At 29.3% G+C, this 17090-nt stretch overlaps 1 protein-coding gene across 2 annotated transcripts in view; it reads left to right on the top strand.

The window, feature by feature from the left end:
- LOC132931003 (segmentation protein cap'n'collar) overlaps positions 1 to 17090 on the top strand; it is a 92523-nt gene that overhangs the window by 32458 nt on the left and 42975 nt on the right. For both annotated transcript variants that reach the window (XM_060997174.1, XM_060997173.1), the window contains exons 3-4: positions 6270 to 6509; positions 6697 to 6775. In XM_060997174.1, the coding sequence (XP_060853157.1) occupies positions 6270 to 6509; positions 6697 to 6775 (319 nt within the window). The remainder of the gene's footprint in view (positions 1 to 6269; positions 6510 to 6696; positions 6776 to 17090) is intronic.

Below are 17090 nucleotides of genomic sequence, written 5' to 3'. Positions count from 1 at the left end.
AAGTTTATAGAATTTTTCATTCCCAATTAACACGATAGCAATTATATATAATATTATATTTATCGGGTGTGTTCAGATTTTGCATCAACGCCAGCTAGGTATATAGTTAACATGATCATTCTCGCACGTTGTCTATAACCTTTGGTGACATTTTTATGCATGATTCTGTTAAAAATCATATTTTTTTTTAAAAATAATCATACATTCGTATAGATACTATTAACATAATCTATCATATATAGAATAGAATCGACCACAAGATTACAAGAAGAAACTCATTAATGACACTATTTGATCTATGAAATGTTACTATGATAAATCGTGGTACTCATATTATTTTATTTCAGGATATGTAGACTCAAGTATATTTCTTGTACTTAATAACATATACCCATAAGTAGATTTTTTAGTGACGAGTGGTATAGCGATACATATATGTATATGCGTACATCGGAATAGATAGTACTTATATGATTTTTAACGTAATAAGGGCCAAGGGTCGTTTATGTTTAGACGAAGGGTTAATGGCTGAGTAATGGGTATATACTTGATTTTTTTCGTTAGAACTCTAGTTATTTGAATTCTTCAAAACTATGCATGGATACATATACATACATTTAAAACATATAAATGTATGTGTTTCTATACACAATAGCTCATGCGATATCATATTATGTTGTACCAGTTAACATACACACATTATACATGTTATATATATATATATATATACATCCGATAAGCCATCATAACTGTTGTCGATTGGAAACTAATGTGTTTCTTAATTTGTGTCTATTCATGGTGTATTGATGTCGCTACGTTTTATACTGTATAATGATTTTGATCTTCAATTGTTTCCCGGAGCTTTGCATTCATCGATGTGTATAACTACTCCATTCAATAGTGTTCGGTTTGCCTAATCGGAACATTTTCCGGTCTTATGGTCTATGTTCAAATTGTATGTACAATAATATTTTAATTAACAATCGCAATTCGCAGTGTTTATAGGATATGTATAGGCGATTATATATATATAGGTAATTGCTTGTGGCTATAGTGTACTAAATCTGTATACAATATAATGACATTATTTAACTTTATATTTTTAATGGAATGTTCATTTATAATTACTTATTCTTATACTTCTTTAAAGGATTTTTATTCATTATAATATATGTAAAATTATGTATTAGAATTTATAATGTATTCTTGTATTAGACTATACTATAACTGATCTAGTACGGCGTTGCCAGCAACAATTTAAATAATGTCATTGCAGTGAATTCTTCCCCGTCTTAGATTCGGTTAAATGTAAAACTGTAATCTGCACACATTTTCAGAAAATTGATTTGGGTTGTTTTGAACAAATATAAAATATAGGTCTAAAATTATATCCAATACCATTACGGAAGCTCCGGCTTAAATACGCTATCCCTTTCAAAACCATGTATGCGTACATACTGCAGTATATTAAGATTTTTGTTTCCTAATTCTAATTTCTCAATCTATTCTTAAAATCTTATTTTTATTTGACTTCAAAATTAGTCTTATGTTTTTATAATATTATGCTTTATAACTAAATAATTCCAACAAACACAAATAATCATGGACTGAGATTCGAGATAATCAGTGACCGTGGTCCAAATTATAGTATACCCATCTATAACCTACGGGCTACAGTTTATATAATAATCGTGAACGAGTAATCATCCAGATATTTTCCATCGACGAACAGTCAGTTTTAAGAAGAAAAAGTGTTCTTTTTTCCGTTCGGTTTCCGATCAAACCTTTTTTAGGGGTTTTCAACCGCAAGTGCGTATCATTTTTATATATCAATACTGATGCAATTTAATAACGAATCTTGTAACTGTAGTTGTACGTATATTTGTGAGCTTTCATCATTGCTTGTCCGAAGAAACGCGTCGCCCATTTTTTAAGGATTATATTATACGAGCTGAGGGCGGCATGTTCAAGGCGAGACGTACATCAGTCATTTATGTATATTATATTATCCACAGGTGCCTTGTAAGGATAGACAGTTATTCATATACGCTTCAACGACCATTATTGGCGTAATGGCGTGAATGATTAAAAATGTTTTTACAGTTTCTATTTTTATTACATATAATATAGGTATATATAATATCGTGGGCTTAATGCGCATGGTTTCCAAAGTAGCGCTGTGGCATTAAAATATTGTTTCTTTTTCGATCAGTTTCACGACAAAAAACAATATAATATTTCCAGTTCAGTTTCGATTAACAGTTTCATTTTTCCGGTCGGGTTAACAAAACTTATGCGATGGTACGGTATAGGTATAATATTAGTAGAAAAAGTCTGACGACAAAAAACAACATTGCAACAATTATGTAAAAGTCGAGCATATTTTAAAATACTTCAAAGTTTATCTGAGCTAAATATTAATGATGACACGGATTTGTATATTAGTCAACACTTTTTGATGAACGATTATTTTGGCTTTGCATAATGGTCGCGTTATATTACTGATGCAAGGTTTTATGATAAACATTTTCAGAAAGTCCTGAATATGTTTTATAATTGTGTGTTATAATAGTAAAATAAATAAACAAAGACGGTCCTATTTGTGACCACTGTTTATTAAAAATAATTATATAAATAGTTTATAATAAAAATATATTTATTTTAATAATTTTTTTGCGTTTGTTCGTATATTTTTTACCGGACTTATTTTTTTGGTACGTTTTTACCATTTACCATTCATATGCATATGCTTACCTCCTTATCTCGCGGTACCAGCAGTTGAGTATCGTATATTGTAATAACGTTAACGTCTTTCGTTACGTAGCCCGACAATTTCAAAGGATGAGTTGATGTGATGGCCGTTAGTGTATAGTATATGTAATATAAATGCGACCTTCCAATATCTGATTCAGTGCTGAATATCGATTGCATACGATTTCAGAAGTCGTCAAAAATCTGTTAAGTATACGATAAGCACGGCTATGAATGTTCCTTTATGTACACTCGCGCGCGTTACCTGTAGTTACTGGTATTACATGTCACGCCGTATCATCGTATGCCCAGCAAAAAGAGTTTATTTATGGCCGTCGTTTTAAATCGATTTCACCGCGATATCGGAAACTCACAAGCCACGACTCTACATCAGTGTGACAGCGCACAGTGCCCATGAAATATATTTCTTTAGAGGATGATGTCAACGCTCTATTTGTTTTTTTTCTCCGACCCACGCACAACATAGCAAATAATTTGCGTTCAGCAGAACCAACATTGTGGTATTAGCTTTAGTATTAGAGTGAATTGACCTATTATCAAACTTAAGGACTTAAGGACATTATTTGTGTTATTTTTACGTTGGCTTTTTACTTTAACACAATGTTGGTTTTGCTGAATGCAAATTATTTAATATGTGGCGTGCGTGGGCTATGGAGAGAAAACAAATAGTGCGCAGAAATCGTATTAAGTTGAAAACAAATGATAAAAAAATGATTGTTAACATTGTTAATACCTATCTGGTTTAAATTATAATACCTAATAGAAATAAAAGTCAACAAATATGCATAAATAAACAAATATTTGTTTTATCAATACATAAAATAATAATAATTGCATATTCAAATTTGCATAAATGTGTCACGATTATACGTTTACGTTTGGTGCAGTAGCCAATAAAGATTCAAGATTATAATAGAAGTACAGTGTTGCAAATAGGACCTTAAATTTTGTACCGAGGCCTTCGGATTTCGTCATTGACCGCATTTTTTTCTCTAAATTTAATTTAGAACTTAATAAGATTTAGTTTTGATTTTTTTGTGAAATTGTGTACTTATAACAAAATCAAATAGCTCTCAATATTTTTTGAAACCGTGTACTTATACATATTAACTATCTATTTCTACAGAGGACTTAAGAACGACGTATAAGTGTCGTTATTCGAGTCTTCCTATCTTTCTATTATGCGAGGTTATGACGTTAGATAGTTATAGGTATTAATGTATTATAAAAAAAACATTTATTAATTTTTTATTGCTGTTTTGATTAATATTTTAATTCTTAAATTAACAATCCCCTTAAAAGAAAAAAATTGATTTAGTCATTGATAGAAAATAATATAATACCTATAAAGGTGTATATAAAATACCCCATGCAATGCGTGACGTAAATTAACGTAATTAAAAATACGATTTGTTGAACGATAAGCTACGCGCTCAGTCGCCTAATATATTATGTAAATATTTAATTTTTATACATACATATAAATACATAGTTTATTTCAAAGCTATAACCAGCTATTACCAAAATATGAAAGTTACCAAATTCTTTTAAATTGTGTATGGTATATATAATAATATAGTTTATCGTGTTTTGTTGAAATATGTTTAGAAATCGGGTTAGAGGTAGAGTGAGCTTTTCTAAATTGTTGCTTATTACTGTGTACTATTACGTCTGTATACTTACATTTATAAATTACTAAAATAAAATATCATTCGTGGTCGTATATAATATTTAGTTATCACAGAACTGTCGTCCGCGGTACACTGCGTATTATATTATTTTTGACGTCTTAATCGAATCCCGACGTCTATTCGTACGCACAAGCCCGCCCCGCTGTAAGATACAATAATTTCGTACACGGCGCGATTCTATATACGTATATATATATATATGAACGAATTATATAAATTATGTTATCGATGTCATTTGTCCGGGGGAAGTCGCCGCAGATGTTCTCTTCCGCCGGTCCGCGTGGGCATATTATATATTATATATTGTGTATGATAACTTCATTCAACGCGCACTTCTCATTGTGATCATATTCATCATGATACATATATATATATACATATAAATAAATACCGAAGTTTTTTTTCCATACACGATGGCGTCCGAATGACGACGACGAGTATACGCGTATATTATTATGGATATATACAAACGGAGAATGAATGGGAAAATCACACGGGCGAGACGCTTATATATTAACGACGACGCTTTTTTTCGGAATACACACACACACACACATATATATATATATAGTATCTACCGATGTGTGCGGAGACTTGGGCCGCGCTTACGACTGATGTCTATACACGCGCACCATACCTATATATATATATACATATATTTTCGCTTTGTGCGTGTGCTCCCTTGAGGCTGTACCCTCGGCTTTACTACTAGTAAGGATTGGGGGGGAGGGGTGAGTTGCAGTTGGTGGGGGGAGGGGGACCCGGGTGATTAATGGCGTTGCGACGCAATCACGACCCCGCGCGCCGTCGCCATTAACACAATGCGCGCAGGGATTTTCACCCTCGCGTGCGTGTCTGTCGTCTCGTCTTGTCGATATATACACCGAAAATGGCCGCTCCCCCTGCGTTGTATATAATGTATATATATATATATATATATGTGTGTGAGCGAACTAGCTGGCGAGCTCGCGCGCGCAGCACTCTCACGCACACAAATGTATTAAAAATATAATGTATAGGCACATGTTATAAATACTTAAAATCAAAAAAAGGAAAACAAAAAAAAAAAATTATAACAACGATTTCCCAGTTTACAGACTTGCGATCCCTCTCAACCGTCGCAGGGAAAATTTACATTTTCGTATGCATGTATGCATGTATGTATGTATGTATGTATGTATGTATGTATGTATGTATGTATGTATGTATGTATGTATGTATGTATGTATGTATGTATGTATGTATGTATGTATGTATGTATGTATGTATGTATGTATGTATGTATGTATGCAGCGTTTAGCGTATATTCTTTGAATAGGATATCGTACGAGTTATATATATAGTATACCTACTTGCTGTAGGTTGTTATATGACTGCGAAATCAAAAACATAACTCGTGATTATTGATATTTATATTTCATTTAATTTTGAATTTATCTTAATACTTAATATATACTCTTATATAATATTATTGTCAATATATGTTTTTAATTAAAACAATAATTACAATTAAATACGATTGCTATACTGTATAATATATATATATAAGTAACTTATTCCTCTTATTCGTAAGACACAGAATTCCGATTTTGCTTCAATATGTGATGGTTCTCAATGTTTATATCTAAATTAGCCATTAGGTATGTTTAGAGAAATTATCATCGTGTATATGGCACTTTCAGTTAGGTTTGTTTATAAATAATGTAATACAATATATTAATGATTACCTATAAAGTGTTTTAGATTTAACGCAGAATAATTGTGTTGCTTCAAAATATTTGAGCCATGTTATTTTACTCATTTTAGGACGCCGAGCTTGTGGAATCCCTTTGGAAAGTTGATTTGGATTATGGATTGTCTGGCGCCACAACCGAAAGCCGCGGACCATCTCCTTATAACGTTGGATCTTTCTTGTTACCTGGTGACGAACCGCCATCACGCAATCACACTTTCAGCAGTCCCCCCGGTTCGTCCCATGGACGTTGGTACCTTCCACCGCTCAATACAAACTCGAGTGACTTATCGCCAAGCTCCAGTTCATTTCCGGTAATAAACGATGTCGTTTTTCATACATATCTATAATATAGTATATATGACGATATAATCTATGACTACACACAATTTATGAGGAAATATCAATTACTTATTAATTATATTATGTACATCGTATTCTTATAATATTTTGTAATTTGTTATTTTCGTAAATGTGATTTATTTTTATTTAATTTTCTAGAGTCGATTTGAACGCACCCTAAACTCTGATGGAAATTCTTGGGAGGTCGGTAGTTTGTTGGTGGACCTCAGAACTACAGGTAAATTACTACGTTACACGATGTATTATTAAATAAAATATTTTCTATTCCGATTGTCGTCATATTATCAAGCGTGTATATAAGTGTTACATTATGACTTCATAAGGCTGTCGTAATGTGTATATGATATTATGTTTAGTTGTGCTTCCCTACCGAGTGGGCGCGCAATTGATCAACGGATTGAGCAACGATCATATAATATTAATGAGTAACAGGCGAACGTGTTATTGACACAACGCGTCAAAAAATTTTGAAATCTAAATACCGATGATTTGTGCTTATAAGACATAATATATATAAATATATATAATATATTAATGTGTTTTTAATACTTATCGACTGAAAACTTTCAAAAATGTCTTCTATAATTTTGAAATGTTGAATATATATATAGATATATATGTATCATGTATATAAAAGTATTATTTGGTACTTTTATCAGAATTTGTTTATTTAAGTCTTACATTGCATCTACTTATTATTCGAAGGTCGCAGTAATCATGAGGAATATTGACTGTTATAATTCTACGAAATTTAAAATAGTTATGTAATAAAGTTTGTATGTTGTGGTATCTACTTTTTGATTGGTCTTATATTGAATAAGATCAACTATAAATTTGTTTTATACCTTATTTTATCAATATACTGTAGCATTTTATTTTACAAGATAAGCATTTTTTGGAATTTTTTTTTTATACTTTATAAATTAATATATTATATTATCTACGCAATTGGAATATTTTAAAGGTTAATGCTCATTTTTATATCATATAATATAATGTCTGCGGAAATGGATTAAATTGAATTTAAATAATGTTTAATTTATTGATATGATATTGATAAGAAATTAGTTGTTTACTCGTAGGTATAATACCAACACGTTCTAAAATGTTATTTCATTCAGTTGTTTTGTGTTAATCAGTCTTTTCTATCACTATTGCATTTTTTATTTGTACATGATTTGGGATTATTATTTATTTTATTTTATTTTAAAAGTTCTGAAAGTTATTAAAGTTTCGTATTCCAAATGATTACGTTATATATACTTAGGTTATTTGGGGAATACATTTATATTTACAATAACTCAGTTTATATTATGTATAAATTCATGTAACTATTATTTATAATTTATTTATTCATGATAAAATATAAATATCTTAAAAGAATTATTATTATCATTATTATTATTACTATAGTTCCTATTAGAAAATGAAAGATTTTAAAACATCGAATTCTAGCTTTATATAGGTATAATATCATATATATAAATACTTTTATCGATAGTTATTACACAATTGTTTTGATTAAATATACCTATTATTATTATCTACTTCATTTTGTTTATTTCTAAGATAGTTTTAAATAATTATAAATTCTATAGCCTGCTGCTATTCACATAGATTTTATTTTGGTTTTGAAATTAAAAACGTTGAATAGGTTTTATAATCGAATTTTTTAAAGTTTCACATGCAATTGTTCTATCAATGAGAATAAATTACATACATGTATATTATAATGTTTACACACAAAAAATACATAGGTATATTATTTGATGACTTCTTGTATTTACAAACTAGCTCATTAGCTTATATGATCATTAAATTTAAATTACCAAAAAACTCAAGTAACTACCTATCATATATCTATATTATATGTCCTAGAAAAACGTTGTACCCATTACTCCTATATTCGTGTACGACCTATGTATATATTTTTGAAGATTGTTGTGCAAGTTTATATGAATATATTTGATCTTAAATTACATTTTCAGTACTGTCTTGCGGCGGTAGTTACAGTATATTAATATATAGATACATACATGTGTTGTATACGTCATATAAGGTGTTGAATAAATTGCGTTGTTGCGCATTATCGAACTCATTATGCGTATTATATATCACATAACCATTCACCACTTGATATCATCGCATCTTTGCGAGGACCAGTGGTAATTTTTCTTCTTTATATATTTATTCCGCCGTGCTGTCTCGTACGAACGGAAATGAAATTTGTATTCGGTTTTCCAACTCTAAATATACTTAAGGATTTTTCCGTCGATACATATTATTTATGCACGCGGCCATATATATCTGATTTATATACACATTACTATTCGGTTGCGGCTTACCCTTGTGTGTTGTGTGTGTGTGTGTGTGTGTGTGTGTGTGTGTATAAATGCGTGTTGTCGGAATTGAATTTTTCCGCTCGTTCTCCGAGGAAAATGCGTGTTACATAATGCATGAATAAAAACGTTTTATGTATTAAGTGACTCTGGCATTTGATGGGGGGGACGGTGGCGGGTGGTCTGTCGAGGGGGGAGTGTTTGTAACCCTCGGAAAGAAAATGCGGCGGCGTGTTATGAGCGTGTACACGGCTGCCGTCGAAGAGCGTCGTCGCAACGTCATCAATCTTCCGCGTCCGTCCTTTTGTTGTTTACCCGCCGCCGCCGTCTCCGGTCATCCAGGGATGAGTCATTTGTTGGCCGTACCCTGGTCCCGGTCCTCTGATATCCGGGCCTTCTCTTATACCACCTAATCCCCCTTTCCCTTGCACCCACTGCACTGTGGTATCATCCCCTTGTATTTCAGTTTTTTTCGATTTTTTTTTGCCATTTGGCCTCCCCGACGTAATGGAGCGACAGCCGCCAATCCGAGAATAAGTGACGCGAGCTATAGGACCCCACGAAAATTCTTCCCCCCTCGAACAAACGATGTATAATATACGTGTCCGATCTCGGTTTTTCAAATCCATACAAACGTACATATACACGCGAATAGAGCACGTATGATAATATGAGTTCTTAATATAAAATGGAATATAATAATAAATATATATGTCAGTGCTCGTTGTGCGTATATTTTCTTCTCCCTCTTAGATATTACAGATGTGGTGTGTGTGTAGTCATGGAAACGTGCATTACATTCATACGGATACGCATATATATGTATTATGTATATGCTACGACGGGCGATATACCTATAGTATAGTGGTAGTACCTATAATATACCTAACGGCTGACATATGATTTATATATATACGTATACTTCGTAATCGTATATGTATGATTCTAAATATGAACGGCGGTGTACCTTTGATATACATATTATAGTATGTGGATGTGGGTACGTCTATATAATATACACTGCACATGCGGCACTATACAGTATATATATATTATACACCCATCATTGTCGTACTCGATGATTTCGATATGGTATGAATCGTGTTATATGCACCTCTTATACATACATAAATTATTTATGTGGTATGACATTCTTCGATTTAACACTATTTATATACAGTATAGAGTATACTATATATACCATCTTAATATTAGCCTTTCTCTTTGCGTTCAATATGACAACATAACAGCTAGCCGCAACAATATAAGTACATATTATTATTATGATAGAATATGATAAAATCTACTGATTGGCTAGACGGGTTGCAACTTATGTATTTTATGAGGTAATTATAATATTAGAAATTATTTATCACATAAATGGTGCTCAAAACTGTAAATAGTCTTTGAAAGTTTCAGTAAATATTCCTACATAAGTTCAACTACTTCGTCAAACGTTTTTTTTTTATCAACAGGCATATCAACAATTGTCTTTAACAATCTATATAAAAACGAGTACCCCGTGTTTAAAGAACATTGCTTGGATTTAGATGTGTTTGCGGCAATAAGAAAGTTAAAATTTGATCTTTAAAATAAATGTTGAATGTTTAAATTGAAAATTATAAAAATATTGTATTATTATACAATAATAATATATATTATGTGTACTTAATCAATGTTGTCTAAATATAAATCAACTCTTCAAAATATAAAGATCAAGTTTCTTACTTATATATATATATATATATCATGTGTATTATTTACAAATATTAAGAAAGTTCCTAATTATTTTATTTTTTTCATACATTCTCTATTATTGTCAATTATTTTTACCAACTGTTATCATTCTAAAATTTTAACCACACTAAATGTTCATGTTGATTATTTAGTCATTTAAATTTGTTTATATTTATTCATATTTGTTAGGTATTTGTGTAGTTTGTAAAAATTCTAAGTGTGTAATTTAATAAAATATTTTGCTAAATGTATTTTAAATATTAAATACGCATATTCAATCATGCTAACAATTTTACATAATACAAATTAAAACTATAGGTGCGAATTTTCTTTAACATTTTAAATACTCAAATTAAAAATAATAAAAAAATGTACTTACAATTCACAAATTTAAATTTGGTTACTCATCAAGTACATATGTATATGCAATAGGTATATTCACATTATAACTACCTACCTACTTATATAAATTACATATATGACTATAAAGTGTTGCATTTTCCATTCATACTAAATAATTTGAAGTCATTGGAATAAATAATGATAATCTTCACTTTTTTATCTTACGACAAGGATGAATATATACTATAATACTATATAGTAAATAGGTGTAACTTACTATGTTACCTGTGTAACTGCATAATTTTAAACATGATCGATCATCCTTATAACGAATCCAAAATGTCAAGTCAATGCGACACAGAAATTCATTCATACCAAACAGATTTTTAACAACTGTAAACAATGATGATTTTTACGATCTATCAGCTAAGGCTAAAACTATATATGTATATATACAGCTTTTATTTCCATTAAAAATGTTAAATCATTATATAATTTAACACAGTTTATACAATTTTACGATTGTAAAAAAAGCTTTTTTCAGATAAACTAAATCGTAGGTAATTAATTTAAATTATTATTATACAATATAAAATAAAAATGTAGTTTTTATAGTTAAAAGTGTATATGTTTGATTAAAATTTGTTTGTCGTACATAAATAAAACCTTGAGTTAGTTGTATATATTGAACAGATAATATACCTACTAGGTACAGGTTACAATACTAAATGGATAATACTTATCTTTTTACGTTAGGTATATTGTTTAATTATTTTGAGAATGTATTATTTATATATTTTAACAATTAGTTCTTCACCGATTACCTTGACCGATTATAGACATATTTTTTTTTTTGTGTCGCATTTCACGATCTAACGGTTTTTTCAAAGATTTTTTTTATATATATAGCTGTATAATTAATTGGTTAAACTTAAGTTTTAGACCTTAGTTTAGTTCATCGTTTATATGTTCTAAAAATGTCAATGAAATAGTTGTTTTAATATTTTTTATTAGTTATTGGTTTAAATAATACAACTCAACGTTTAAACTATTTTTTAGCCATATATGTATATATAGGTATTAGGTATATATGAATATTTTAAATTTTAAATTATTTGTTATATCCAAATAGTAAGATACCTTCTTAATGTATATTAAAACTATATTCGTGATATTTTTTAATTTTGCTATATTTTGTAAAAGTTTAAAAATCAAGTTTTCTTTTTTATTAAACCCAAATATATATTTTTAACGACTACGTAGTGTTTCGCATTTATTTTATTCGTTGTTTTAGTGAATCGTACAATATACAATATCAAATAACAATAAATGTTAAAACATCACATATTTCTTCGCATTTTTTTTTTTTTTTATAATTTAATACTAAATTTATTATTACCTATTAAATCACTGAAACGATTTAGAAGTATCTTGTACTTTCTTACCCAATGGTCATGCGTTTTATTTGTAAAAACTAAAAATAATGCTGTTGGTAAACAGTTATATGGTACCTAATAGTTTTCTTAACTTTTAATAACTAACAATAATAATAATAATAATAATAATAATTTAATATTGTCATAAACTTTTTTCACTTTAATATGTTACTTTTATAATGTTTGTATGAAATTATACAAATATAGATACTATAGATGATGCTAATAATACATACATCGAATAGCATACCTATTTACTATTAATAATTAAAAAATAAATAACATTTTATTTTAAGTTTCATTTTTAGGTCATAAATCTCTATGTTTAGTTCAAAAATTTTATTGGTTTACTGTTTTTAGAATTTAAACATTTCTTTTTAACACAATATGGTGATCAGTTGTTAAAACATTCTATACAAAAATAATATTGAAGAAGTTAAAATTATTATTAATTAATTACATTTATAGACTTATAGTGTATTTTAGTGTATTTGAACAATGTATAATCTGTTAACTTTGGTATTAGTATAAGTTTTTTATTTTATAGATCAAGTTTTTTTCTAAGTGAGGAGCATTAAAACATTTTTTATGTAACTACACAGTCTTTTCAAATTTTTTTCTTACTTGTGCTTTTATATGGACATACATTATGACCACATTTCGTTTAATTCAATATTAGAGGAATACTTTTAGGTTCAAAATATGTCAACGTATGTATTTGTCACTCTTTCTAAATTTTTAGTATAGCATGAAGTTTGTTGACTAATTATTTTCAATTGAAGCACTGTCGTACTCATACGTGTTTTTTGGGGGAGTGGGGGGAAACTTGTTATTTATGTTTGCTGTATATACTTATGGTGATATTATTATTATCATATACCGATTATTATTATTATTATTATTATATATAGTGTCCTTATAAATCCATTTATACCGCGTGTAACGTATATTCATCGTGCTCGTCAGTCGACTTCAACATTCATATATAATATATATGTATGTATATAAATGCGTACATCACGATAAAACCGTTTTCAATAGCATGTTATACTGTATGTACGTATATCTAAAAAAAAAATGTTGCTTTTAATGACGCCGCTTTATAATACTTTAATAATAATATAATACGTACACGTATAGCTGCAGCCCTACGCGGATAGCCGCGCGTATAAACACACCCACTGGCTGGCTACTATATATACGTATGGCCGCTGGCGGCTGCGTCATGTGTGTCTGGTTGTAATAGGTCGTTTTGATTCTTATAATATTCCTGTATATTATATTATGTGATGTATATCTATAAGGTGTATACCTATATCCTGTGGTATCGAAATGGCACATAATATACCCGATGATGTTCAACAGTTCATATAGTATGTATAGTTATGTACCGCGCGTTTGTTGACCGTGAATAATATAACATTATGTACATCTGACATATCTAAATATCTTGCTCGATAAACATCGTCGTTGTCGGCGTCGAATAGGCGATAATACACATGTCAAACGCGATTTTTTTTTTTAAATTTATAACCCCACTAGATCCGACCCAACAGTGCTCCAGCGCGGTGGTACGTGTTCAAATAACGCGAGACCCAGTAGCGCATCATAACGGGACATTGTGCAACGTCATTTCACCGGTCTACAATGTCAGACAATATAATAATAATAATATTCTCTCAAATTCTACACGCTCATTGTTTGTTCGCGTGTTTGTCCTATTTAACAAAGACAAACACCGTATGCAGTAGTGTAGGTTATACGGTTTTAAACATTACGTGCTCCAGGCGCATACATATCGCCACATATATGTTCGGACGCGGATCTATTTGCGTGCGCGTGCCGGCGAGGTTAGCACGGGGTGCAACTCAATACGGTACCGGACTAAATTTCGAGCTATCAATCTAATTATATCTGTATCTATGTATACTTATCTTATGTATCTTGTATATAATATACATTTTCTCGAGTTTCGGGCTGTGTATATCGAAATTGATTTTGGCTTGGCTATTAATTTTAACAATAATAATTATTATTATTACTGTTCCTCCCCCCACCTTCTACGTGGGAAAGATATCTGGGTGTTATGATAGAGTGTAGGTAGTCGTGCACAAAAGGCGGCTTTATACATCCGAAGCGTTTGCACCGTGAATTAAGCCGATATTATATCTGATGGTGGCTGAGATGACTAGGCGATATTCTGTTTGCTGCATGTTGTTAAGTGTTCGAAAGATTTTCGTTTTATATTTTTTTTCTCTCTACCTGTTGTTGACATGACCGGTCCGCTGGCTGAAATGATGATGAAGGCTCGTCTTAAAACACGCCGACACATATTACACCTATGTTCATTGCATCGTTATTTTTTCACACAATGTACTTACGATTAAAATTATTAGGACATACGTACAAAATGTCTTTGAGGGTTTATTATACTAGTGCGAAATAGCAATGACATTTTTTAACCAGAAGAATAAAATATTAACTATAACCGCATTGTTGTTGTAGACGCACCAAAAGTTCGGGCTAGTAAATGTTTCTATTTAATATTTAAATTATAATTTATAATCAAAAAAATAGTTTAACGATTTGTTGTATATTATAGCTTTTGAATGAATTCTATTATTAATACTTATACCTTATACCTACAATATACATCTATAATTATGAGTATTTAATAATTTGTTTTTCTTAGGTAGATTTCTATTTTGTTAAACGTTAACAATAATATTTAATTCAAATTAGAATTGGCCGTTGACAGGACTTCCGGTTAATTTTAGGTAAAAATAATCATTATCTTTGATAATGAAGTAACAATAAATAATAATAATAATGAAAGAGAGGTGTATAAAACCTATAAAACCACCTGGAGACCATCTGTCGGTGCAAGTTTAGGTTTTCCTCGTGGTAGCACCAGCATGTCCCTATCCCTATATTATTATACCAATAAAATGTTGTTACCTGATTGGATAATAATTTAGGGCAGATGGTTGTGATAATTGAATGATGGCGGGATACAAAAGGGGGCACATTTAATATATTGGTTTTATTTAATCTTTTATAATTCAAATAGTACATAATAATATTTTATAGATATATTAGAAGATATATATTAATCCCGCATGTTGTATCAAACGTATAAGGTAACAAGTTATATAGTTTAGAAATATTATACACTCCACTTTTAATCAGGTCTGTATTTTATCTTTAATAAACAAATTGACTTCAAATCATTTAATAACCGTGTTAAGATCAGAATAATTAGAGCAATGAGCTAATGCAGTGACTGGAAAAGTGTGCTTTCTTTTTCCTATACATTTTCTTTATTTTAATAAAGTCATTATTTTATTTTTCAATTTAATAGGTATCTATATAATATTATATCCAAAAAGTATTTGCAGCTTTGCAGGCCTAAATTTTAAAAATTGAACATTTATAAAACAATTTATGTTTATAGTTTGGTATTACTGTTTTGTTTATTTTTAAATGTACCTATCTATAAATGCTAACATTATTTTGTATTTTTAAGAAACATTTAAAGCATATTATAGGAGTTTAGTTTATATACTATTTAGATTCTATATAGATTAATAAATATATAAATAATAATAAATATTATATTTTTATCAGCTATTGACTATTGTATATTAATAACATTTGTTAATATATGATGTAAAAGTTGTTTCAAAGAAACAATGATAATTTAAATTATGTTTCAACATGCCAAGTATATATAACCGGAACAAAAAAAACTAAGTGGGCGACTATATTATTGACGTCATGAATTGTTTAGCAGACAGTATGACATTTAAAATAAAGATATTTCTTCTATGTGAATTATCGTACTAGAAATCGCGCGGAAAGATCATTCACCGTTTCTAATTTATCAAACACTTTTTTAGTATTATTTTTTTATGGACATTTTAACTTGTGGCAATAGTCTATGGAACAATATGCAGTGAAATCTTTGTTGTATATACGTAAAATATCCAGAAAAATAATTCTAATATAACTTTTATATTCTGTTATAGGTAATTATTATTTTTATACTTCTTATACAATCTATAATATTAACAAATTTTATCTGAGAATTAAAATTGATAAAAATAAATAAAATTAGAAAATTGTATTTTAGAAGATATAATTATCTAAAATCCAATATTATTCTTATTTATTATAAAATTATAAACTTGCTTATTAGTTATTGTCGATATAATCATCTTAAATGTTTCAAATAAGAACCACTTTTTATTATAAATTGTTAAGAAAAGTTATTTTTTATATAAATTGAAATTTGAATTATTGAAAAAATATATAAATTACATGTTCGTAATTTAAAAAAAATCTGTAAAAGTTATACATAGTTTCATTTGCCTATTGTCAATATTACGTTTTATACTTATTGATTAACTGCACATTTGTATATTATATATTTATAATATGATAAACACCTGTGTGTTGTTTGTTATTTAAAAATAAATATCAAAGTATGTATTGTTGTATAGGTATACGTTATTTTAATAACCGGATTAACTTTTATTATTCCGCTACTAAAATTGGTTTCTCTGTGCATATGTATATACATATATATAAATATATTTATTTATTTATCTTATATTTATATGTATTACATATATGCATACTCACAGGTATAATGAATGTATTTATTTTTAGGTATATG

This window comes from Rhopalosiphum padi, chromosome 4 (genome assembly GCF_020882245.1).
Source record: "Rhopalosiphum padi isolate XX-2018 chromosome 4, ASM2088224v1, whole genome shotgun sequence".
Taxonomy (NCBI): domain Eukaryota; kingdom Metazoa; phylum Arthropoda; class Insecta; order Hemiptera; family Aphididae; genus Rhopalosiphum; species Rhopalosiphum padi.
Note: the sequence above shows the minus strand (reverse complement) of the source record. Positions and strands in the feature narration are given on the sequence as shown.